Raw genomic sequence first — 27,099 nt, 5'->3', positions numbered from 1 at the left:
AAAGTACAAATGAAACAATACTTTAATGAAACACCTGGGTTTTATGGATGTGGCTCATGCACGGCCTGTAAGAATACAAATAGCAAAAAGCGTGTTATAAGAGACTTCCAACACCCTAGAGACAACACAAAAAAATTTAAAATCAAAGAGTTAATTACATGCCATTCTACGAAAATCATATATATGATAAAATGCCCTTGTGATTTAGTGTATGTTGGAAGAACCACAAGAGCATTAAAAACCAGAATACAGGAGCATGTGCGAAATGTGAAAAAGGGCTTTGATAAACAGAGTGTGTCCCTACATTTTAGAGACCACCATAATTGCGACCCAAGTGGTATAGATTTTTTAGGTATACAAAAAATTAACACCAATTGGAGGGGAGGTGATTTAATTAAGGCCATAGGAAGAGCAGAAATGAAATGGGTTTTTGGTCTAGAGACTATGCAACCATATGGACTAAATGACGACTTCGAGTTATGTCACTTTTTATAATTGAATTTTTTTGTTTAAGTGTTTTTTAGCCATGCATGAGCAATGCACTACATATGTATATTTTTTGGTATTCGATAATAGGCGTGCTGCCAGAATACAACAATATTATTATATACTATTGGAACAATGTTATTGTATTTTTATTAAATCTTTTGTATAGATATACACTAGCTCGAGGTCGTCCTTTAATACCATTATATGGATCACATTATATATAGAAGGTTAGCTAGTTTTAGAAAACAGTATATGTATATACATTTATGCATTTTTTAAAAAATTATTATTTTTCCACATTATGGTAATCCCTATTACTATTTCCCATTTTTTTACATATTTCATTATCTGGGAATGAGCTGGTCTTTGCATGTCTACACTGTTAAAAGGACTTTGCCAGCAACTAAGATGGCCACCTTTTGTACAAAGAAACCGGACTTTTAAACACAACATTAAGGACCATCTAATGAAGATATTGCGATCGGCTAGAATTTCCATTTCCGGGTTCAGAAGAACGCAAGACTAGCGTCCCATATGTGACGTCATCCGCACGGCGTATGGTGCGTGATGTCATCACAAGGGGGACAGATCACGCACTACTAGCATCACCTGACAGGCGAGGTAACTACAACTAGCGATTGGCTAGAATATCGGCCTGACGCACCAATGGTGTGACCGTGTGGGTTATTTAAACCATATGTAGCAGAAAATGTATCACCAATTGAAAAAGCTGAATCCAATCAGTGAAACGCGTTTTGGACGGAGGACCGACACCGGCATTATTTGTATGTATTTTATACTTGAATAAATATTTTATTACGAGCCGGTTTGAAGGAACTCCACTCTCTGCTACTAAGAAGGGCTAATATCACCCCTTATTGATATACCTGTGCACACGCTGGGAGCCGAGTTACAGGCTCTTTAGAAGGTGAGCAACTATTTGCATTAGCAATTTGTGAATTGAATATATCAAAGGTATCTACACCAGGGTTGGTCCGGCTTCCCTGCTCTCTCCGCTTTTGTTCCCCTTTCTGAGGTTGTGTTCTATACAAGAAAGGTGTGTGTCGCCTTAGAGTACACGTCCGCATACAAGATCAGAGCCGGTCATTCATAGGCTCTGAACCACGTGAGTGCGTTCTTGTTAAATATTCTATAAGTACATATGTTATACAGTACTACCCTATATTTTTTACCTTATATACCCATTTAGGATTCCATCACAGTTGTACACTCCTCTTTATAACCTCGAGGGGTAAGTGCACGATTTCAGCGCTCCACTTTTGAGCACCATTTTCCCACTGTGTGAGGTTATGGTGTTTATTTTGTTATTTGTTACTTTGTATTAGGACGAAGGGTTCCTATTTTGGTGGTAGCTGCTACTGTACTACTGTTGTTTCTAAATTGTATAAGCGCCTACTTCACAGATATCCACACATTTTCTGTTTTCCTGCAATGCAACACAGGACTGAAGAAAGATTTATTGAGATCGGCTGCGGAGATTCAGCCACACAGAACAAATAGATTTCAATATTGCATTAATCCAACACAGACGCACATATTATAAATAGAACTGCTATATATTAATACATTTATTAACGTTGTGTTAAATAATTCCCTTAATCCCAGACGCCATCATCCCATTTCCATGAAGCCACTGTGTACCAATTCACCAGTTTACCATGTAGAGCAGTAATCTCTAAATAAAAGTCCTGCAAATATCTGGACTACTTTTACCATGACTCTCAGGCAGCCTCGGAAATAGAGCTCACAGATAACCGTAAAATTGAGGGCGGCCGCTGCGGCCTGATTAACTCTGTGTTTTTTACCCAGGGCGACAGGGTTCGTGGCTCTCAGCGGTTGGTGCCATATTTACAAAAATATACATTAAGGCACGTCAGATGCAGATATTTTTTAAATGTCCAGTTATTCAACGTTCTTGTATTTTGTAAACAGGTTGTATAACACCCTCAGCGTTGACTTCAGATCCAGGTTAACGATGTCTGTGAGAAAAATGATAGGGAAACATAAATTTAGTTCCACAGGAATATGCACTCCAATCAGTTATTCTGCAACACCCAGATTCCACCCCTGTCCCCCTCTCCTCCAGTACTTGTGCAGAGTGGGCACTATCCTCCCACTCCCCCTGCGCAGTGAGTAAGCAGAGAGGGCGGATTTTTTTTCTTTTTTTTTGTCAATCTTTCTTTTATTGAAGCATATCAAGTGGGGTACAGAAGTAAAGAGAGGGAAATGTAAAAACGGTTCACATTAAGGGATTAGTACATCAACATTGTAGAGAGATTACATTTCCAGAGTGACAATGCCTCATTTTATAATTATGTGAATACAGAGTGGCAAACGATAACCCTGTACAGATTAAAGTTAAACAGTGAGCGAGATAAACAAACATGTCTAGGTCAGGTTGCTAGAACAAGAGGTGTCTAACGGAGGCCGACATGTATAGATAAACAAGCAATTGATATACAGGCTTTTCATGTTTCAAGTAACTCAGAGTTGTCTAGCTAGATATGCAGAGTAAGGCTGTCTCATGTGGTACCATGTGAACAGACTAGTTGAGTATTAAACCGAGCATCTGAGTAATCGGGGTTTCAGCAACTTAGCAGTTCAGCCCAAGTAGGGTGGCTGGGAGAGCAAGGCGAAACTTTGGCCAACATGGCGTATGCGAAGAGTTAATGCGCGTATCAGGGACATGCCATGTGTCGGGGGTCAGTGTATGCTAGCGAGATAGGAGTAAAACACAATAGCATGTTAGTACATACCCGTTGTGTTAGGCCTATAAACCCCTATAACTTCTGTAAGTCATATGTGGAACCAGAGGATAGCCATGTAAGGTCATTTAGTTTGGCAGGAATAAGCGGGTCATGCACAGTGCTGCAAGCGTGTAATATAACATGACTGGTATGGCAAATTCAGCGTAGACCTGTCCCTGTGTTCCGATGCTCGGAAACCAGGGGTAGCAATCCAACAAGGACTTAAGGCAAGTTCGCAGTCGTATGTCCTATGAGGTGCGGGTGTGTGCCCGTTGTCGCCTGCTGAGCTGATCCCAGGGCACTGGAGTAGTTGCCGATCATCCGATTCCCACGGTTGGCAGCAGTGATGCAGACTCTAGGTAATCCTGCAGTCTGTTTAGGCTTGAGGAAGGTTGTAGCCGTATGCTCCAGTCAAGGAGGTGCCCAGAGGCCCCTGCGGCTCTGCTGGCGGTGTCAGTGTTGCGTGGGCCGTGGCGGACCCCGCTCCAGCCCCAGGCCTTGTGGAAGGTCTGCATCAGTGTGCCACAGACTCGGGTATGCAGTGCAGCCGGGTCTTCCCTTTTGTGGGCGCTGCGGAGGGCCCTGGTGGTGAAACGCCGCCAGCGGCGGGTGGTCCTCCGGCGTCGTGGGTGATGCTGCGGGGGTATACCCCATTTGGCCTTCGGCCCAGGAAGGCAGGGAGCTTGGGTAGCGTGTGCTCCAGGTCGAGATCTGCCCGAGCGGGGTGAGCTCGGCCCTTTCTCCGCGGCCTCCCGTGCATACTCTGGTGGCTGTAGAGCCATGCGCTGCTCCAGTCTCTCCCAGAAGCGCTGGAAGGCCTCGTCTATGCGTCGGAGGGAGCGCTCGATCATGTCCTCGCCGGGGCCTGTGTTTGCAGGCGCCATTTGTGGTGTGGCCTGTACACGAGGCCCGTCTTGTTTCGAGCACAGTCCTACATGCAAAGTGAGGTTGTAAGTGAGTACTTGCTGCTTGTCAATGGGGACCGGGATAACCCCCGCCGGTCCATAGGGGGGGGGGGGGGAACGGGTAGTCCTGTTGTAATGCTTCTCTCTATGTCGCTGCGGGAGAGCGGCCGTCTCCCCCGCTCCGACCATGCTTGTAGGCCGCAGAGGTCGCTTGGGTGATTGCAGCTCGAGGGGCCACATGTTTGGTATCAGTAGGTAGGGTTTGCTTTCCCCCTGCCTCCGGTAGCTGGTATCGAGTCCGTAGTCGCTTGGTGTCGATATTAATCGATAAATTTCACTACCATGAGCAGGAGCTTTGGTATCGTGCGACTGCTCTGCTGCAAGGTCAGGCCCCGCCCCCGCGGATTTTTAACTGTTTACGTGTGTGCACATAGTACTTGGATGTTTCAATGGGACAGTGATTCTCTACATTGTAATGAAGTGGTTTTGGTGCATGGATGTTGCCCCCCTATTACTCTGGCAATAGTAATATTTGTTGGAGAACACACCTCTCACGGCGGTCAGACTGACATCCACAAGAAGTATTTCATTATGATCAATTTATAATTTCGACACCATCACACCCTTCATGACAACGCTGAGTGGCACTCTATGAGATGGGTCAGATTGCAGGACCGGCGATGGTCATACACGCAAGTTTTGATTTGAATTTGAAAGGGCTCTGAATCTAAAGCAATAAATACAAACTTTTAAAAAGATCAATATAAAAGGCAGACTATACGTTGTAGACAGATCCCAAACTATTTGAAAACACGAGTTCTCATACAGGTTCAGGAGGACAGTGAAGCTGTGTACGTGTTTCGAGAGTTAAATGCAATGTGTGTCGGATGGCAGATAGAACCAGCCATGACACCCTATCTCTGAAAGCCCAACAAACACCTCCAGGCCAAATACAATGGAACCGTCAAGCTCTGATGAGAAAGACATATCAGGTGTATTTATAACGTGCGTCACACGAAGGCCACACAAACCGGAGCAATCTGTGCGCTCTCGGCCAAATCTGGGATGGGAATCTAGAATTACTGAGAAACTGAGTGATTTCCATTTTCCTATTTCACTTGTGCAATTAGTATCATTAGCTGCAGATACATTGCTGTAACGATCGCCATAACTTGCAATATCTGCTGCAAAAGATAAGCGCTGCCAAAGCTGTTAAAGCGAGAAGGGACAGGGGTGATAACTGAAAAACCCTGCAGCGGAGCACACATTGCAAGATCTGCTCACGACTGGAGTCAAACCGACCGTCCTAGGAGGAGGGGGGAGAACACTAGATAGAGCCATTGATACCTTATAACATACACAGGAGAGTAAGGCAACTCACCATCAATCTCAGAGATCCCAAAATACTCAATACTTCCCATGACCCGTTGTTATCCCAAAAACGGATTCTATATATCCTATAACCCTCAGTATATCCAATGCCCACCTCTGGCGTAGTTAGAGCAGAATAACACGCAGGAAAAAAAAATAGATCTGAAATGACAAACCTTCTGGCCGCGCTTTAGGCTTCTTAAGTCCGCCGTCCTCCATTAACTCGAAAGCAAAGGAAATATTATGAACCTGCGTCAAAAGGACGGGAATATCACAGCATCAGGAAAAAGTCCGATATAATTTTAATTTAAAACAAACTCCATTTTTCGGTAACGGATTGCATAATTTATTTTTTCTCTCTCTCTGTTAAAACACAGATCAATAAAGATACTGCCATTAAATAAAATGCAATTTATGCATTTGGATATGAAAAACATTAAATATTACTTACCAGAAAACACACGCTAGTTCATTTGCCAGGGAATATTCACAGAAATTAACAGTTATGGCGGTGGGCTTTGGGAATTCGAGTTAGTCCTGTAATGTAAGAACCTCTAAGGATTGCAGGTAAGGGATCCGACACTTAATTAATGGGATCCACATATTACATTAACATGATATTCTATAATCGGCTGATTAGAGTAGTGGTAGTGACAAACTCTGGTTTGAATTAGACCCAGTAAGTGTCCCTGGGAAAGACTTCTAACGTTCTATATCTGTCTTCATTACTTCCTCATAGACTGTAAGCTTAGAGTTTTAGTCCACCCATTGTACAGCGCTACAGAACGTGTTGGTGCTTTATAAATAATAATAATAATAATAATAATAATAATTAGAGCAAGACATTCATCTCTATTTTTGTAAAGTGCTGGGAAACATGTTGGTGCTTTATAAAATGATAATGAATACACATTACATGTATGTAATATTCAATGAAATAAAAAAAGCCTATTAGGATAGATTGATTGACACACAGTGAGAAAGACAGTCAGACATACAGACACACTCTACCTTGTATATAGACCAAACATTCTGTTTGAGAGCAGGTGGCAGTCACAATGTAACATTACTATTTCACTGTGTAATGAATGGCCGTATTGCGCAGACTACAAACCGCTTACCTTCTGATCGAACCCCTCGGGCGTCAAGTAGAAATGGTGAAGAGGAATGAAATAATTCTCCAAAAGCCCCATGAGAAGCACCAAGTACACACCGTCTGCAAACTGTGACAAAAATGGGGAAGAGGCCATTAGAGAGGATAGAATCTCCCCCACAAGGCTTGCAATCTATTTTAAAAGCTTAGAAACTGGGATGGTTTCCGGGTAGATCACTAAGAGTCAGGCAGACTCTATGGAAAGTGGTTTGAAATGGACGAATGCAAAATAAAAAAAAAATATGGGCAATGAATATCTGTATAACAAATGGCAAATTACTACTTTTTTAAAAAAAAACAATTTTTTAGGTTTGGGGCGTTTATATATCCTTTCATAGTAGAAGGACCAGGAGACAGAATGTGGGTTGGAGTACGACGCAAGGAAGCCATATTCCGAGAATGTCACAGATGTTCTAAAATGTATCCACGAGAAAGCACGTGCCACCACTAACCTGAGTCTCCAGCTCCGTCACCTCCAGGTTCAGTTTGTTTAGATGCTTATTCACAAACGTAATCAAAGACTGAAATAAAAGAAAGAATGAAACTTATTAAATCTCTTTGCGTCTTTCATCAACCATCTAAAACACCAAGTAAAATCGTCTTACCTTCTTAACAACACTCAGTTTATCTGGAGCATGATCAAAGAGGGTATCAAACGCATCCCTTTCTGGGGGGAGAAAATTAAACAATGATACAGAGATATTTTATCTAAATAAACCCCAAGTAGTAAATAAAAATACTAAATGTCACTCGTATTAGTAACTTGATGACATTTTCTGCTCGATCTGTAAAAATCCCGGGGATAGTGACATGTTAAGTGTCTTTTGTCATTAATGAATTAACTCCGTTAGCGCCAATACCAGGTTCTGCTGTTTTTAAAGTTTGCAGACAACCTGCGTTTATTACGGCCCACGTGGCACCATGCAGATCAAGCAACGATTCCCGCATTACTGCACAGAGGAATGATGGGAGGGGAATAGCTCGACCCTTTGAATTTGAATTACAACAAATCCTCGCACTATTCCATCAGCAATACGTATTCTCCATTCCTGTGAATTACTGATTTCAGTAAACCATCTGTAGGGATACATAAACCGGCACATAATACAAATAAATGAATGGAAGGTACAAAAGGGAGATTTTACTTACCAAATTTTCCCATCATCATCCTAAATGGGGGAAAACACAGAAAAATAAAATTAAAACACTACAAATCATGGAGACTTGACAAAACCATGGAGAGGTCCTAGAATAGTCCATCATTCCAAGAGTGGGTGCGAAATCTGAAAAAGTGAAGTGGTCTATTACCATTTGCATATTCAGCATGGCATTCTGGGAGAATAGCACTGGTCCTCTCTGTAATGGCACAAGTAAGCAGAAACTATTTCGAGACGGGCAAGCTATAGGGTTTCTCTAAGCTTTAGTCTGTTCTCACAGTTCTCAGATCTTCATTTTTTTGTTGCAATACATTAACCTGGCTCTCCCCAAGTGAAAAGGGTAATTAACCCTTAACCTGTGCTCACCGGTGCCTAGAGGGGTATCGACTGCACCTCACTGACAAGGCCCAAAGAAGGCTGAAACAATTGTCTGAGGTTGCTGTATCTCTCATGCAGAGAGAATTTGCTGGCATTTTGGATCTGGACTGACCGTACGGGTGGGGCCGGTCTGGTATGCTTCACATGTTCTTTGGAACAGCACAAGTGAGCAAAAACTATTTTGAGACCTGAGCGTGGCTGTACCAACGGGCGAATTATTGAGTTCCTCTAAGCTTTTGTTCGTTCTCAGAGTTATCAGATTCTCTGCTTTTGTGAGAATTGTGTAAACATAATAGTTCAGAGGTGCTCTCTTGCCATGTGTCCAAGTCAGACCAAGGCTTGCATGGAAATCTATTCTGTTGGGTTTACATTGTATCCTACAGTGCAGGACTGGATGAAATGTAAACCAGGTTTTTGGATTCCATTTAGAATGGATAATTTTAGAAAGAGAATTTAGATTAGCCAATTCCTGCCCCACGCATCATGACTGGTCCCCGAATGGTTAGTAATTAAAATCAATTCATTATTGTACAGTCATCTCATGGCTTCCCAAAGGACTGTAGGTCACCCTTTCCTGCTGCCAGTCAAAATAATTTATACAATACGATGTGCTTTGGGATAATCCAGAATTCAGAAACACAGAAACTGTGGGGGTGGGAATCAAAGAACGGAAGGAGAGAACATTAAAAAAAAAAAAAATGTTTCTAAAGGTTGGTATTGCTGCATCCCATTTATATTGCCACAGAAGAAGGCAATAAAAGATAAATAAAAACACACCACTATGTCACAGTGTAAAACCAAATACAAGGTGAGCTGCTACTAGACTTGAAGGCACAGAACGCCCTGGCTGGGTAATGGGTATACAAATGAAGGAATCGAACAATAAAACAGGAAGGGAACGTTGGATAACTTAAGACATATTTCTCTGTCGATATTTATAATAAAGCATAAAATGTTCTGCCTCTATGGGTGAGGAGCTCATGTTATTGAGCACGTTTACACCCTATCTCTGCGGGCCTTATACCACATGCAGCAGTGTATTTACCGCGAGGCTGAAGAGGCATTTGCCTTGGGGGGCACTTTCAGGGGGCAGCAATAAAAGCCGCCAAACGCACTGTCAAATACCTTGCCAGCTTTTTGGCCTCTAGGGCCCCCCCTATATATATATGCACAGAGGGCCCCTGCTACCTGTACATTGCAGAGGGGGGCCCAGCAGCACACTCTGTCCTCCTTTCCAGCTGCTCTCTGTCTAACTTTCCTGCACCCTGCGGCCGCCAGAGCGTTGCCATGGGTTACCATGGCAACGCTCCGCACAGCACGCAGGCCGGTCTCACGAGAGTTCGTCAGAGAGGAGCTGGAAAGGAAGGCAGTGTGTGCTGCTGGGCTCCGCAATGTACCGCGGCTGGCTCCCTCCACCATGCCACTGGACCACCAGGGAATGCAATCTCCCCCCTCCCTGGCACGGTAAGAAGCTGGGAGGGGGGAAAAAATGTAAATATACAAAAATAAATGATAAATGAAAAAAAAAAAAAAAATCCCCTCCCCCCTATTTTACACACACACACACACACCAACACACATTTACTAAACACACTCTGCATTACACACACACACACTACATTCACTAAACACACACTACATTCACTAAACACACACACACACGACATTCACTAAACACACACACACACACGACATTCACTAAACACACGCTGCACTACACACACACACTACATTCACTAAACACACAGTGTACTCACTACATTACTAAACACACTTTGCACTCACTACAAACACTGCATTCACTATACACACACTACATGAACTATACACACTTTGCACTAACTACAAACACACTACACGCAATATGCACACTACATCCACTACAAAAACACACACTCTACATTAACTGTACACACACACACACTACATCCACTACAAAAACACACACTCTGCATCCAATACACACAAACTCTGCATCTAATGCATGCATATAAACATTACACAAAATGTACACACTGCATCCATGACACACATACCACATCCACTACACACATTAACACACACACACACACACTTCATCCTTGTGGGCGGACTCGAGGCTGGCCCCGGGGGCCCAGATCTTGAGCTCTGTCAGGGGCCCTAAAATTTCTGATGGCAGCCCTGCCAAGTCTGTCCCTTGCTCTCCTAAAGAGCCACACTCCACTCTCACCTCCAGTTATGCAACTTTTCCGCCTTGTTTGGTGGCTGTCACCCTTGCTGTCCTGTTGTGTATTTGTACCCAATCTTCTCTAGACTGTAATCTCGATTGATCATGGTCCTAATCTACTTATTGTTTCTGTGTAATGGTCTCATTAAAATTACATTAAAATTGTAAAGCGCTGCGGAATTAGTTGGCGCTATATAAATAATAATGGGGGAGGGATAAAGCAGACAGTACAATATACTGTTACACTTCACAGTAAAATTACTTACTCTGTTGTGGTCGTAAGCTCTTCTGTCACATAGGATGTGTGCAGGAGGCCTTCTCGTTTCTGGAAGACAGAAATCATAGGAACGATAAATTGCCAACATCCTCTCTGGTACAAACCAATACTTAAAGCATGTGTAAAATAGTAAGAAACTTAAAATAATCCAAATGATAGATATATATATATATATATATATATATATATATATATATTAAAATAGGGGGAAAAGAAGACAAGTACATTCATAAAATGTTCAGTAGAATCTCCTTACAAATTCCTCCAAACTTCAGAATGGAGAGCCTGCAACTAATCCGGACTCCCGAATGGGTTCCACGCAGTCTAATGCAGCCACAAACCCGCCACAGTTAATGAACAAGGACTGGGCACACAAGACCTCCACCATTAGATTTATAGAAACAACGGAAGCAAAGTTTAAGTTTGTAGAAGAACCAGCTACGAGCTGAAATTTCACTTGCATTGGTCCTATAGATTCGATCAGAGCTTTCATTTCCGTCTGTTCACATACAATTGGTTATTTTTTTAATCCCACTGTAAGATTTTAAATCGCTGCAGAATTTGCCAGCGTTATATAAAATAATATTGACAATATGGGACAAACATAAATATATTGTTTATCAGTCTGGTTGGGAGTGGGGGTCGGGGAAGGGGACAGAGGGGGTTTTAAAATTATTCTAAAAAAACACCACTATTCCTGCTGTGACGACTAGAATCAAGAAAGGCTAAAAATAAAAATAAATAAAACACTATCAGAACTATCTCAGAACTGTTCAGTGAATGGAAGCCTCATCAGATAAATTGAATTGTAGAGGTAGCGACGCTTGTAATCTAGAGATTCTCTCAATTCGAAAGAGAAATCACCAGGCCATCAAAAATATATAAATATCAAATATTCAGCTATTTAAGTGGAAATCCTTTTTAAATAGATGTAGTGCTTGCATGGACTGTTACCCAGTAGAGGTATAAAGGCCAAGACAGAAAGGGATTGGAAAATGCTGAACATTGTAAAGCAATATAATGGCACAGTAAAAATGCACAAAGAGTTTCCTTTAATCTGATTGTCATTTAATTCACTTTATACTCTGCCAGTTACTTTACTACAAAACAGAACCCAAAAAAAAAAAAAAAAAAAAAACATACAACCACTAAATACAGATTTAAGCCTTTCCTCTGCTGCCATCTAGTGGATTACTGTAATACAGCAGGGGCTTGATCTCGCCGTTTACACAATTCTATTTCCATCAATGGCATTAAAGAGTCTCTATCAACAATATAATTTCTGAGTATTTTATGAAGACGTCTTTATAATGTACACAACTGACTGCACTGGGATTTCACTGAAAAGTTACCATAACACAAAATTGGGAAATGAAATTCACAAAAACAGATAGAGCCTTCACTGTGGGAATCTGGTGGATTGTGATTATAGGTCTATGGCGGGTCTGGCTCTATCAGGCTCCATAGACCTCCATGCTGTAATCCAGCACATGCGCGACAGAACAGTAGTGACAGATGTTGGTGGATGAAGCCCAAGTAGCTGAAGAAAGATGATGGTGGCACTCGCTGGGAACCGTTTCATGCAAGTCTAAATTAGCTCATCTTTTTCAATATAACTTCGTAAGAAATAGAACATAATTAACACATACTATATGGTAAATGTACATTCTGAAGATCCTTAAAGACACACACACATCCTAATAGCCATTTTGAACACAACAGATTAATGACACATCACCAAATATCACTAACCTGATAACCTGTAATTGCAAATCTAAAATATAAATAAATAAAATGGAAAAATTAAAATTGTTTGTGTTCGACGAGGCTCCTGGGTGCTCTCTTTCGATCCGGTGATCTCCATGCTGCCAGCGATGACATCAAATGTAGTTCCTAGGTCAGTAGTGACGCAGAACGCTCCGCCCTGGTTCCCTTTTAGGCCCGTGTCGTGTGTGGGCCCCTTTCCAGTACTATGTGCCCACACAATGCGTGACGTCACACATGACTCATGCTAATTAGAGAACAAATTAGCCAGAGAGTGCGTTCATTATTTCCTTGTATTTCTGGTACAGGACTTGGCTTGTTTAAAGTTTTCATTCAGTATTTGCTAATATTTGACACCCTCTGTATACCCTCTGGGCTGCACTAGTTTTATTTCTTTTTAATTATTGTCAACATAAAGGTAAGCTAAAAAAATATATATATATAAATAAATAAAAAATGTCAATTAAAAGTAACCTCATTTAGGAAGGCATAGGGAGGCTGTTTAAGTGGCAGCCAGGGGAGGTGTGGCTATGGCTGTATAAACAATGATTTAACGCCTAAATGGCAGAGAATTGAGCAGTGTGACTGCAGGGGGCACGATCTGTACACCAAAACTGCTTCATTTAGTTGAAGTTGTTATGGTACTCAGAGTGTCCTTTTAAAGGGACACTATAGTCACCAGAACAACTACAGCTTATTGAATTTGTTCTGGTGACTAGAATAATTCCCTAAACAGAGAAAATGCAGTGTTTACATTACAGCCTAGTGACAACTTCATTGGCCACTTGTCAAACGGCTGCTAGTTGTGCTTCCTGGGGCAGTGCTGCACAGTGTGACTGCCATTCAGTGTCTCCACCCTCTGCATACAAACACTGAACTTTCCTCATAGAGATGCATTGATTTAATGTATCTCTGTGAGGAGATGCTGATTGGCCAGGGCTGTTTTGACTCTGTCCCTGATCTGCCTCCTTGACAGTCTCAGCCAATCCTTTGGGGAAGCATTGTGATTGGCTCAGGCTACCACTTCTGGTGATGTCAGCAGACAGAGGCAGCAGCTGCAGACTTGAATACAAGAAATATATTACTAGATTTAGGGAGGCAAGAGGGGGTCAGGAGTACATGTTTGTGCTCCTGACCCTATAGTGCTCCTTTAACACAATTACTGAAATAAAGCCAAAGAAAAAAACAAAAATAAACAATGTGCAATGTCACTCTTTATACTGTCCACATTATCCTTGAAGACATTGCTGCGATTCATCTATTTTTGCAACAATTATTAACAAAAACAAAACTAATTTTACTTTTGAATAAAAATTACACTGTTTATCATTAAAAATCACACATCAAGAATCTATTTTTACCTTTACGACGACGACCTGGACGCTGACATGTTCAGGAAGGCGAATCGGAGCGCAGAAATGCATCGCCAGTGCTACAAGAAGGTGAAGAATAGCGGCCGTGTTCTTTCCATGGATCGCTACACAGTAAGCCGAGAGAGAAGCCAACCGTGAGACATACAGACGGAAATCGCTGCAAGATAAATTACGGAACATTGGTGTCCAGAGATACTCACCGTCCATGGTCCATCGGATCGGCCACCCTTGGGGTCTCAGGAGATCCTGAACCTTTTCCAGAACAGTTTGTAACTTCTGCTTCTGAGCGATTTCAGACTGTGTCACTTCTGCCACGTTCAGCTTACAGTTTGCCAGTGTCTCTGCAAATTAAAAGGAATGAAATGAGTCCAAACCTGGGAATCAGAGGGGATTCATAATACCCCACAAACAGAAGGTCTTACGAAACCAGAGATAGCACCATTCCCCCACAATGTGTCTCAATGCTGTATATCGTTTATATTACAGGATTTTTTAGTTATTAGGGTTTCAAAGCGATTTCGTCTTTGGGCAGCACCAAGACATGCCCAGTTGCTGCCAGGGATTGATGGGAGTTAGGCAGACGTCAGCTGATAGCGATATGCCAGGAAAGAAGCGGAATTAAGAAAAGCCCCCCCTTTAATATGTTTTCCCCACCTAGCAGCTTCTGTAGCACCTGTCCGTCATACAAATCATGTTTCAAACTTTTAACAATAATCCGCTCCTCCACCAGAACTTCATTAATCCAATCTATGAGAACCTGTAAGGAGAGAAAAGGGTTAAAGGATCAGGCTCTACTTTCTATAAACTGAATCTACGTTACGTTTGCTTAAAACTGGTGCAGGACTCCATGAGAGGAAGGCATTTGTGGATGTTCTAACCCACTGCTGGTATAAAATGAATTTCACGGCAGGTAGGCTAAAATATATTCATAAAAAAAACTACAATATCAAACAAAACAAGATTTAAAAAAAGATTCAGTATTATAATGTTTGAGTAATTTCTGTGTTATTTAGGTGCCCAGACTTTATAAAATATGGTTGGAGCTGAATTTGGGTTTTATGCCTTTTTGAATGGAAAGTATAGATACCTCTTCATAATGAGGTTTGTAGAGGTTTCTGAGTAATAAATAGCGATAATAATCAATAGGATTCCTATATTGGGAGTAGTAACCAAGGAAACCGTAGAATGTTACTGTTTATTGAAATTGGGTCATTTCAGGATCCGTATGTGGGGGGAGGGGTCAGATCGGACCTCCACGCACCTTGGCTATTCCAGAACAACAAATATGATCTGGTTTTAAATGAAAACAATGTTATATATTAAACTGACTGTCATTACCATTTGTACAGTGCAAAAACCCTTCATCTCGAAGGGACCTCTAATCTGAACCACTGCAGCTTGTTGTATTGTTACAGCTCACTGCAGTGGTTATGGTGCAAGGTGTCTAGGAACCCAAAGCCAAACCAGTATTAGAGGGGGAATCCAGCCCCCATACGGGGATTTCAGCAAGTAAAATATCTTGCGCTTGTTGCATAAGCCAAATCGTAAAAAACAAACAAACCACATTTAATATCAGCAATAACTTGTGCTGTTTCAGTAGCTACAATGTTTTCTGTGTAGATTAAAGATCTAGTGTTTGTCAACACAATTCAGTTTAGTCCAGGCGCACATTGTAATAAGGACGACGACAAACATCGATGACTTTGTAAAGGACAGAGGTCCCAAGTTTCAGAGTAGAAGTAAAAAGAACAGTGTGCATTTTTAAGGCCACAAAACCCATATCTGATCAATGCAATATTAAATTAAAAAAAGAAATTGGGAAGTGACAGCTCCCCTCTAAAATACATCACATAGAATTTGTAACAGTATCTGGCAGTATAAAGACAGCTCCTTATCCTTAATGCAACACACTCTGTCTGTGCAAAGATTAAATGTTAGACATCAAAAACCCTGAGTACTGGCTCACAATTCTTTCCCCCACTCAGTAAATCTCAGTTTAGTGAATATATCCCCAATAAAGGAACAAAATACGTTAAACTCTCACCTTTTTTAGTTCTATATATTTGGGATCTTCTCTGGACGCTTTGTCAATCATTGTCCGCTCTTCATTTTCCTCTGTGTGATCACAAAACACGGGAGGGATTAGAGAGATATTAGCTGCGGCCATCACTTTAATCACTAATTGCAGAATTAGGACAAAAAAAAGTCTCAGAGAAATAATGAAATATTCCTTTACTGGAAACTCTTAGTGGCCGTCCAGTCATGCCATGACTGTTATATATAGATAAAAATTAAAAAAAGGATTAAGGGAGAAAAAGGAAACGCAGAACGCCTGGGTGGGGTGTCAGGAAGTTTCCAAATATGATTCAAATCTGCAGAAACTTTAGTCTTTATTTAAACAAATAGAAGTCAATAAGGTTTTTCACTAAAAAGAAAAATTCTAACTGAATTTAAAATTTAAGCCCAGAGATCTGGTAGGATAACAGACTTGCCCATTCCACAATACCTCGCTTATTCTAACATTTTCCAGGGGATCTGCTTTTTTTTTTTTTAGCTCAATGTGTCCGTTGCATACTGTGACTTATTGCACATGCGGCCTCTGAATGCAGTTACGGCAGATATACCCCCAATGAGTGAGTGCATGCATTTATTTAGATCTTAAATCAGCCTGCAAATGCTGTAATTCCTATAAACTGCAGCCTCCACAAGCCCTCCCCTTTTCCCTGGAAGACTTTCAGTCTCTTTATGGGGACATAACCAGTCAGAGGCTTTTCATTGAGAAGGCAGGCAGGCGTCTGCGCGTCCGTCTGCTCAAGGAAGAGCTGTAAACGCTAGTCTGAGGTCAGTGGGGAGAAGGAAGGTGGACTCTAGCAGAGGAAGCACCTCCGTTAGTGTCGGGGAGGAAGCAAACTTGTTTCTGAATTTAATTTATAAAACTGCTGATTGCGCATAGAAAATCAGCCCTTTTATAAATAGGAATAAATAGAATAGAATAGAATACTCCTCGCCCATGAAGCATTTTGCCAACTTGAAGTGTTCGTATGGGTGTGAAGTGGACCTTTAAGCCACTATTTGAATTTCTTATAATTCACATTCATTCACAAACTCTATTCAAAAACAGACAGACCTGGGCTGTACTTATAGGTGTTCAGTCAGATATTTTACAGTAAAATCAGAAATTAATTTTCAGTTCTAGACAATGCACACTTTAATGAGTAAATCATTTTACTTTAAACAGCCTTTTAAAGTACGAATGCCCCGTGGAGTGCACAGATCTGGCAGCTTAGGGTTAAGGTTAGTTCAGTCTACAAGAATAGCGTTACATACCAAGCAATGTCTCCTCTGGGTCGAGGGTGATGGGTGTTGGAGACATCGGAGCGTTGATGGCATTTTTACCTTCCTCCTGGAGATCATTCACTAAGTTAGAGAAAAAGATATGTTAATATTAAAGCACCAGAGACACACACACACACAGACACACACACACACAGACACACACACACACAGGAATATTCACCACGAGTAGGGTGGGGTGAGGGTTCTCCAAACATTGAATTTTACGGTTTCACAATTTGAATTTCAATTCACTACATTTCTGTGTTTTGTAAAAAAATTAAAAAAAATGAATAAAAAAAAAAAGTCAGAAATTCAAGTGGCTTTGAAATTTTAGCAAAAAATAGCAAAAGCCAAATAAAATTTGGCGATGTTGGCTTAAAACAGGCTTCCCCAAACTCCGGCCCTCCAGATATTGCTGAACTACAACTCCCATGATTCTCAGTCTATTTCATTCATAGCATCATGGGAGTGGTAGTTCAGCAACATCTGGAGGGCCGGAGTTTGGGGACGCCTGGCTTACAATCTGGAGATCAGTTTGAATTCCTGAGAACTTCCACATTAGTGAATAGCCATTAATCTGTAATAGAAGTCTAGCTTAATGCAGCCACTTTAATGCCACGCTTACAGGGTTTTACCTCCATTCCCCAAATTAGACCCCCCAACCCTACACCCCCCCCCCTGTTTTTTTGTTTACATTTTAATATCAAATAGACACAAAAAGATTTACAAAAATAGACTCTTTATAGCAGGTTAGATGTAGGTATTTTTTAATCCACACACGCCAACGCCAGTTTAATGTTAAAATATACAGAGTTATTTGTGCCGAGGAGATGTAAGTAACATAACCCTTAATGGTTACTAAACTCATTTGTTTTTTTTGGGCCACAAGCCATTTTTTCTGGCCGGATTCCGAAGCCCATTAAGAATAATTGCAGAGACACAACGGAGACACACAGCAGCACCGAGTCTATAAATCGGGTCCTTTTCCAAGCCGTGGGTTCATCTCACCGAAGGCTTCAAGATGCAGATCCTAACACCCATCACAGCCAGCTCTAATTTATCCCCATTTTCATACATACCCACGCCTTCCTTCCGACGCTTCCTACAGAGCAGGCCAGACATCCCACCTATTCCAGTGCTTGAAGTTCGTAAATAAAAATGGAGGAGGCCTTGCCCAGCCCTGGTTATTCCTGACACGGTGACGACAGGATGAGACAGGAGCTCTTTACAATTAGGAAGGGTACGGACAGCTGAGAGCCTGCCATTTGACATTAACACTTTGACTGCTGTCAGAAAGATCTTTAATTGCACATTTCCAGAAATAAAACCGGTTACTCCAGGAGAGCCATAAACCCCAATTACTGACTGATCATTGGCAACTGGTGCAGGACTCAGACTAGCTGTCATTTAAAAGTAATTTGTTGGTCTCTTCACTTATTCATCTAGAACCCAGTTTCCTGAGGCTAGAGAGACAGAAATGGGCAAAACCAAATTAAAAACCATCTCACAACTTATCGAGAAGGACGTGATCAGACAAGATATTCCTCCGGGAGACTGAAACGTGGAACAAACAGGGGGGAAGGGGAGGAAATCACATTAAAAACCCACACAATTGCACAACTGCAGTGTAGTAAAATATAATCAGAATATATTATTAACAGAATAAGGACTGGACCCAGGTAGATCTCGTGCCATTATTGGGATGGGATTTCCTATAAAACCAGTTCACATACCCTGGTTCTATGGTAATTACACGGCCCACGGCCACTGACCTCCATGGGGAAATGGAAGGTTTCTGTGTAAATGTTTATTCTGCTGCCCATATTGTGTGTAACCCCTCCACAATGTGTCCAGTTCTGAAGTGGTTATTGTGTAAGTGTAGGATACATTTTATACTATTGGCTTCTCGTGGTAAGGAGGTCATTATTTCTGTGCTTGAAGAGGACACTATAGGCACCCAGACTAGTTGATCTCATTGAAGTGGTCTGTGTGCAGTGTCCCTGTCCCTATAACCCTGCAATGTAAAACACTGCAGTGCAAAGACTGCTTCAAGTTTCTGTCTACCAGACAGCCACTAGAGGTGCTACCTGCTGTTACATGAAGTTTGTCTGTGCAAAAAACGCTTTGCGTGAGGAAGTTCAGCATGTAAAAAACTAAACAAAACAAAAAACAGCAAGGGCTGGCTCCGCCTCTGTGGCTGAGATTATCAGTTTTGATGATCTCAGTCAGTCCAATACTTTCCCTTAGAAAAGCATTAGGAGGCTATTGTGCATGCAAGTCCAAACAGTGTGCGGAATTAATGGGAAGCAGACCGTGGAAACGCTGAACTGACCCAGAATGCACCGCTAGAGGCCCTCTGAGAGTGCCACTAGAGAACCAACTCACCAGCTATGTAAACACTGGCTTTTCGTTGAAAGGGCTGTTGCTACAATACTAAGGCTGCAGGGACAGGCTGTAGACACCAGACCCACTACAATAAGCTGTAACTTATACATTACGCTGTAATGGTTCTGGTGATTGTCCCTTTAAGCATCAGCTGACCTCAGTTATCAACAAGGTTACACAGCATGGATAAAAATTAACATGGATATCAAACAGGAAAAGAACCTCAAATTTAAATTCCAATCATCTGAAAATGTAACAGATAAATATAGGAAACATGGGCAGAATTGGAGGGCCATTTCGTGGGTCATGTTTGCCCAGGCCATGCCCATTGAAGGGAAAAAAAAAAAAAAAAAAAACATAAAAAGCCCCAAGGATTGACATTCATGGTACCAGGTCGCAGGGTGGTGATTTGTGATGATGCGTGTATATGAAGTCACACACAGCTGATGGTGGTACAGCAGCCATGTGCTTGGTGCAATCAAGCTATGAGTGTTCACAATGTACGAACCACTGGATGCCAATAAGTAAGCGCAGAAGGTGGAGTTCTTTGCGAAACACAGTAAATACATAGAAAATAGGACAGGTTTACTGTGAGAGTGGAAGACACACCCCTTGGAGCGTAACTTAGTTGTGATGGTGCTTGGCGCGGACCTTGTGAGCGAGCGTTGGGTAATTAAAGCAGTAGGTTTGTTGTTTTCTAATGAACACTTAGCCAAGCTCCTAGGGAAATTAATCAATCCCCGGAATAAACCCATCCATCAAGGTGTTATGGTTAACTGCAATTCCCATCAGGACTTAAATATTTACTATAACTAACACTCAGAATACTTTATTAAAAACAGCTAAATAATTTAAGGTTTAATGTAAACAACGGATAATTGGGTAATATAACAAAATTGATTATTACTTCTATGCCAGCTGTGTCTAACTAGAGTAAAACATGATTTTGTAAAATAAAATTACAAAGTGCTAAACAGACACCTCAATGTGCACCCCAAAACTTCCAGTTTAGTAAAAATAAAATCATCCCCATTAGAAAAACAAACATTGCTAAAAAATAAAAAATCCAAGCTCATCGAACGCATTGAGATATATGTGCAAAGTATTTAATGAGCTTGCTAGATAGAGTAAAAATCTCATCTGTACTCCCCCCACACCACAACAGAGCGCAAGCCTAATACCAATAATATAGACACCTCAGCATCACACTAAAGCTTTCCTTTACACAGAGTATCGCACCATAACCACCACACAGAATGCGAAGACAACACCTCACTACTACTGCCACAACAAATGTGACACCAATACGCTCATCTAGACAAAGTGTCCTGCCAACATTTGCCCACCCCTGTGCCACACTACCACCACCACAAACATAACACGAATACCACCAGAAACAATGGAATAGAATATTTCAGACACAGAATGCAACACTAATACCACCTCACTCAGGGCATCACACACACACAGAAAAATGCATCACGCACACAGAGCCACACCGATACCTCCATAGAGACGCAAGAGCACCACACCAATACCGCCACAGACAGAGACAGCACCACACTAACAACACACAGAACATGCAGCCTTTGATTGGAATACAGTTTGTGACGGAGGTGCTCTACAAGGACTTTGCAGACATTTCCAGAGAATCTTACTGTTTGTCAGCTGAAGGGGACTGTAAGACGCCGAAGTCTGGCTTCAAACAAGGGCTGGGGACTAGCAGAAAATAATGCCATGCACTCCCCATTTATAGTATCTGCAGCCATTTACCACGGCCAAGCCTTGGGCTCTCGCTGCTTCCTACAGATAGGAAAACCACAAAAACAGGACAACGATAAATTGTCAGCACAAACTCTTCACCCATAACACACCAAGGGAGACACTGTGCCAAACAACTGACATTCCATGGGTTCATTAGCACAGAAATCAGCCCTGGTATAAAATGATTACGGTATTTATACAACATAAAATAGCCATTAAAGCAATCCTTGCCATCCTCTGGTAATAGATAAATGGATGGATTCTGCAATTCAAATTTCACAGTCCCTACACGTGGAACCCTTATAATAATAAAAACTAAACAAAACAAAAAAACTAACTGGTATAAAGCAAAAAAAAAAAAAAAAAAAAAAAAAAATCATGAGTACCTCTATAATGTTTTATACTTTGTATATCACAGTAAGCACTCATTTTATCCCCCTTCTGGTAGTCTGTCTACAGCCACACTCCAGCCTAGTTGACCTATTATCAATGTTATTGGTCATTGTATGATGCTTCCCCTAAGGAAATTCAGTCCCCTCCTTACTCAGAGAAGGCACACAGTACAGATTATAATACAAAAACCACACATGTATCCACAGTAAATCCAGTTACTGGACACGCTTACTTGCCCCACCTGCCAGTGGAATAATCCTTGGTGGGAATAGAAGTGTCGTAGCTGTGGTTTCCCTAGCCCCCCTACAGCATATGCTTATGCAGTTGAAGGGTGAGTTGGTTCCTGCCAGTAGTGGCTCAACTGTGGATATGGACCAATCTGGTGCAAATGGAAATGATGCCCCTGGTCAGGTGTCAACCCCTCAATTATACCAGTGGTGGGAGTATAAACCATGGTCGCCCTCAGACCAGAAAAGGAGATAGAGACAAGTACAATTATTTTTGTATATCTAATCACCACCCTCCCCCAGGTAGTCAGCTTACCTAAATAGGACAAATGTATAGGCGTCTCAAGGGCTCAACAAAATTCATCAACTTTTCAGATGGGCTGATGTCATTTAGACCTCTATATGCAACAATATTTCAAATCCATTAAGTCTCCTTAGGACCTTCCCTCATCTATGTTACAAGAGCGTTATTAATCTTCTCACAACATCTATCCCATACGGAGGTATTTTTGTTTATATTTTTATTATTTGCCATCAGTAAATGTTCCATTCTGACTTGAGATGGGAGTTGATTTTTCACCAATGACCAAGGAATTATCATTTCTACTTTCCAGTGTCTTGCGATTACAATTTTGGTAGCCAATAGTGGAGGAGATAAAATCAGTTGGTCCATGTGAGACATACTGTATATGGCCAGTTAAGATGTAGTAGAGTAACCTCTGGAAACCTTATTTTGATATTTAAAGGTTAAGGTCTCTTTTTCTATCACATTCCCACCAAATATGGAGGTAGGTACCTCTAATCAATTGGCACCTCCAACACTCCGGTCTGCATTAGGAAACATCCTATTCGATTTCTCAGGAACTAGATGCCATCTATTTATATTGGAATTAACATTTTTTTTTTTTTTTTAATAGTTGAGGTCTTTTGTTCCATCAAATAGGATTTCAAAAAAACTCTTCAATCTTTAAGTAATTAAATATTTATTTAGATGGCAAATGATACTCATTTCATAATTGTGGGAAAGTTTTTAGTTCTCGATCTCCTACTAATTGGGAAATATTTGTGATACCAGTCTGGATCCAGGCCTTTAAATATAAATCTGGCATTTGTTGTTCAGGAAAAAAAGGGGAGAAAAGGCTGCGCCAAGAGATACAATAAAATAAGTCCCAATAAAAATATAAAAAGGATATATATAAAATATATATAAAAGTCAATATAAAAAGGAGGATAAATGTCTATGTTGCGCTGGTGTTCTCTCTTCTTATGATGCTTTGGATCCTCCCGTGATATGTAAAATATAAAAGGGAAAAGGACCAATGGTGCAGATTGTGGGGTACGTGGAAAATGAAGAATAAAGATGTAATAAACTCACATTTGTATGAGCTATAACCAGCTCAGGTGGAATGGGCGTTCTGCAGTATAATCCCTGCTAGTAGGATATCAGGAAATTCTGATCCACTGGTGCTGTCCAATTCTCAGGAGAAGGGAGAAAAATATATAACAGATAGTGCTCTCTGAAGATAAGATGTGGTATATACAAAACAAAATAAATATACTCACAGTATACAGTGCAGATGACACTGCACTTGAGATATGGTGTGGGTTATTCCATTTTGATAAAACCCTTGAGGTGAAACGCGTTAATGGATTTTATTGTATACTTTTAATAATAAATTACGTTTGGCTTTATCTCTGTGCCATTCATATTTTTATTATATATATTTTTATCACTCCAATTTTATATTATCCTTTCCTGGCATTTTATATATCCTAAGGTGGGGATTATACCACCCACGCCATATCTCAAGTGCAGTGTCATCTGCACTGTATACTGTGAGTATATTTATTTTGTTTTGTATATACCACATCTTATCTTCAGAGAGCACTATCTGTTATATATTTTTCTCCCTTCTCCTGAGAATTGGACAGCACCAGTGGATCAGAATTTCCTGATATCCTACTAGCAGGGATTATACTGCAGAACGCCCATTCCACCTGAGCTGGTTATAGCTCATACAAATGTGAGTTTATTACATCTTTATTCTTCATTTTCCACGTACCCCACAATCTGCACCATTGGTCCTTTTCCCTTTTATATTTTACATATCACGGGAGGATCCAAAGCATCATAAGAAGAGAGAACACCAGCGCAACATAGACATTTATCCTCCTTTTTATATTGACTTTTATATATATTTATATATATCCTTTTTATATTGTATCTCTTGGCGCAGCCTTTTCTCCCCTTTTTTCCTGTACATCCTTATCCCAGAGGGTTAGAGGGTGACCCTCTGTAAGGTTGCTGCCTCCTTTGTATATTATTAGCGCTAACCTACTCTACACTTTTTATTTGTTGTTCAACATATTGAAAGTCAAGATTAATTGTTTTAAAATGTTTAATATTGTTTTAATTTTCTCCCAATTTTTTAAAACTTGTGTTGTAATTAAATTGGGAAATATTTTTTTGTGGTATCCAAATTAGACAGTTTGAATTTGTCACTTCCCCTGCTTTTGCCTCTACCCTGTTCCAACTTCCATCTAGGTTGTCTTTTAATTGCATTCTATGAATATGTAGTATTGTGGATGCAAGACAATTGTTTTTAATAATAGGATATTTAATTCCTATTTTAGAAGTCTTTTGGGCTTACATATTTTTGCTTAATCTTGGCCTTTTGCTCTTCCAGATGAACCGATTAAAACGGTGTTGAATCATATCCAACCAACTTTCTGGTATGTTTACAGGCAACATCTGAAATGTATAATGCCACTTTGGGATTACATAGGAGTTCACTACGTTAATCCTTCCCAAGAAGGAGATTTCTAGATTTTTACGGTCCTGCAACCATCGATTCATAGACTGTAGTGTTTCTAAAAAAAAATGTACTTCCATAGTCTTATTAATATCTCTTACTAGTTTTTTGCCAAGATACTCTATTTTCTCCCCTGCCCATTAAAAAAAAAAAAAAAAAAAAAAATCACATTTAATTTTAATTACATCTCTGGTTACTTTATTCAGATTGATGTCCAATATCACAGATTTATTTGTATTTATTTATAGTTGGGTACCTTAATATAATGCTTTATTTCCTCCATAAGGGCAGTCATAGATTTAATGGGGTTAAAGTAATTAAAATATCATCGGCATATAAACTGGTTTTTAACTCCTCCTTGGATATTTTATACCCAGAAATCCTAGTGTTATTCCTTATATTAGTTACCAAAGATTTGATGGAAAGAAGGTATAAAATAAGGGAAAGAGGGCATCCTTGATGAGTGCCATTATTAAAAGGGAACCATAAAGAGCAGTTTTTTGGGCCTATAGTACAGGCGGAAGGATTGGTATATAAAAAGCCATAATGGCTCTTTGTATCCAAACAAAAACGCCAAAACATTTCAATGTGGCCTCCAAAAACCTTCTATTTGACCCTGTTGAAGGCTTTTTTAGCATCAACCGACAGGGTCAACAAAGGAATAGTATGTCTGGAAGCATCGATAATTATATTTACTATTCTACGTATATATTTGTTGAAGATGTTCTCCCAGGTACAAAGCCAATTTGGTCAGGATGAATAATCGCTGGTAAGACTTTCTTAATTCTTGAGGCTAGGATAGAGGCGTAAAGCTTAACATCAACATTGATGAGAGAAATTGGCCTATAATTTCGCACATCGGTAGGCAGTATATTTTGCTTCAAGATAGGCAGTAGATTTGCTCGTCATCTCCTCTGGGAAGGATCCAACTTGAGCAGCAAAATTAAAAAGGTATTTACTAAATGTATATTTTATCAGATTTTTATAGAGTTTGTAGAATAGATTACTGTAGCCATGTGGGCCTGGAGTCTTATCGCTGTCCAAGTTAGATTTTGCTACATTAACCTCTTTTTGATGGTTATTGCTCTCTTCATTGTTGCTCTCTCGTTATCGCTTATCTGAGGTAAATTAGTGTTCAGATGTTATTGGTTAATATTAGCTATTCTTGTATCTGATGGGATATTGTAAAGCTTACTATCGAAGTCATTTAATTTTGTCCAATTTCCTTGAGGTCACATAGAATATCTTTATCAACTAGTTTTAACACTTTATTTGCGCCCTTTTGTGGTCTTAGTTTATGCGTTAATTTGTCCTCCCTATTTGCCTTGAAATAGTATTTTAATTTCGTTTTTTCTAAACTTTTAGCTGTTCTTTCCATAAGACAAATATTAATCTTCTCCTTTGTTTCAGCCAGCTTTTTAGAGTCTTTTGGAGTTACAGTAAATTATGTTTATTAATTTGTGAAAACTTCTCCAGCTGTGCATGGAGCGTAGTAAGATTTCGTTTATTAGATTGGGCTTGGAGTTTAATAAAATGGCCTTGAAATAACAGCTTTAAAAGCACACCGAAGAGTTAACAGAGTTATTTGTTCATTGAGATTTTCTTCAAAATATCTTTATAGATTTAGCTAAAACGTTCTCCTGTTAGTAGAGGTTTTAAGTAGATTATCATTTAATTGCCAAGTGATATTTGAATTATGTCTTTTAAATACTTTTGTTTCACAAATCACCGCATTGTGGTCTGTCCACGTTATATCGATTATATAGATTTTGGAGACCAGTTCATATCTAGTCTGGAATAAGAATAATGGACTCTTGAGAAATGGGTGTACGAATATTCATTAGGATGGTATATTCTCCATATATCATACATATTGAATTCATTTTTATTTTGTTTAGCGATTTCGCCTGTTTAATAACCATTTTATTAATTTTAGCTCCTCTCATCAATTTTTTGTCCATATCTGGATCCAACACAGTATGGAGGTCTCCTGACAAAATAGTTTGTCCAACTTTTATATCTTCTATTCGGTCCAATAACTGTCTCAAAAATATAACGCGAGATTTATTTGGTGTATATATATATATATATATATATATATATATATATATATATATATACACACACACACACACACACACGGTATATTGTATAAAGTATAGATTATTTCATTTATTTTACAAATTAAAACCAGGTATCTACCTTCTGGATCAGACAACTTATATATTATTGTCTGAATATTATTGCCACTTCACATTTATTTTTTGTATTATCCGATGCATGAATAATATTTGGGGAAAAATTTCCTCTCCATGTTACTTTGTCTGGTGGCCTCCAATG

General features: G+C 40.1%; 1 protein-coding gene across 2 annotated transcripts in view; it reads right to left on the bottom strand.

The window, feature by feature from the left end:
- Window positions 1–1,935: 1,935 nt before the first annotated feature.
- PARVB (parvin beta) overlaps window positions 1,936–27,099 on the bottom strand; it is a 32,286-nt gene continuing 7,122 nt past the window's right edge. Inside the window, exons 1-13 of one of the 2 annotated variants that reach the window (XM_063446719.1) lie at window positions 18,257–18,388; window positions 17,169–17,258; window positions 15,886–15,956; window positions 14,496–14,598; window positions 14,042–14,182; window positions 13,830–13,945; window positions 10,694–10,752; window positions 7,836–7,855; window positions 7,292–7,353; window positions 7,139–7,207; window positions 6,655–6,756; window positions 5,710–5,782; window positions 1,936–2,489 (exon numbers count right to left, since the gene is read on the bottom strand). In XM_063446719.1, coding sequence (XP_063302789.1) covers window positions 2,413–2,489; window positions 5,710–5,782; window positions 6,655–6,756; window positions 7,139–7,207; window positions 7,292–7,353; window positions 7,836–7,855; window positions 10,694–10,752; window positions 13,830–13,945; window positions 14,042–14,182; window positions 14,496–14,598; window positions 15,886–15,956; window positions 17,169–17,258; window positions 18,257–18,299 — 1,026 coding nt within the window. In that variant the 5' untranslated portion in view covers window positions 18,300–18,388 and the 3' untranslated portion in view covers window positions 1,936–2,412. Of the gene's footprint in view, window positions 2,490–5,709; window positions 5,783–6,654; window positions 6,757–7,138; window positions 7,208–7,291; window positions 7,354–7,835; window positions 7,856–10,693; window positions 10,753–13,829; window positions 13,946–14,041; window positions 14,183–14,495; window positions 14,599–15,885; window positions 15,957–17,168; window positions 17,259–18,256; window positions 18,389–27,099 lie in introns of those variants that run through there. The other variant, XM_063446720.1, reaches the window with a different exon arrangement.

This window comes from Pelobates fuscus, chromosome 3 (assembly GCF_036172605.1).
Source record: "Pelobates fuscus isolate aPelFus1 chromosome 3, aPelFus1.pri, whole genome shotgun sequence".
Classification (NCBI taxonomy): domain Eukaryota; kingdom Metazoa; phylum Chordata; class Amphibia; order Anura; family Pelobatidae; genus Pelobates; species Pelobates fuscus.
The sequence above is the reverse complement of the archived record's forward strand: the minus strand, read 5'-3'. Positions and strand labels throughout refer to the sequence as shown.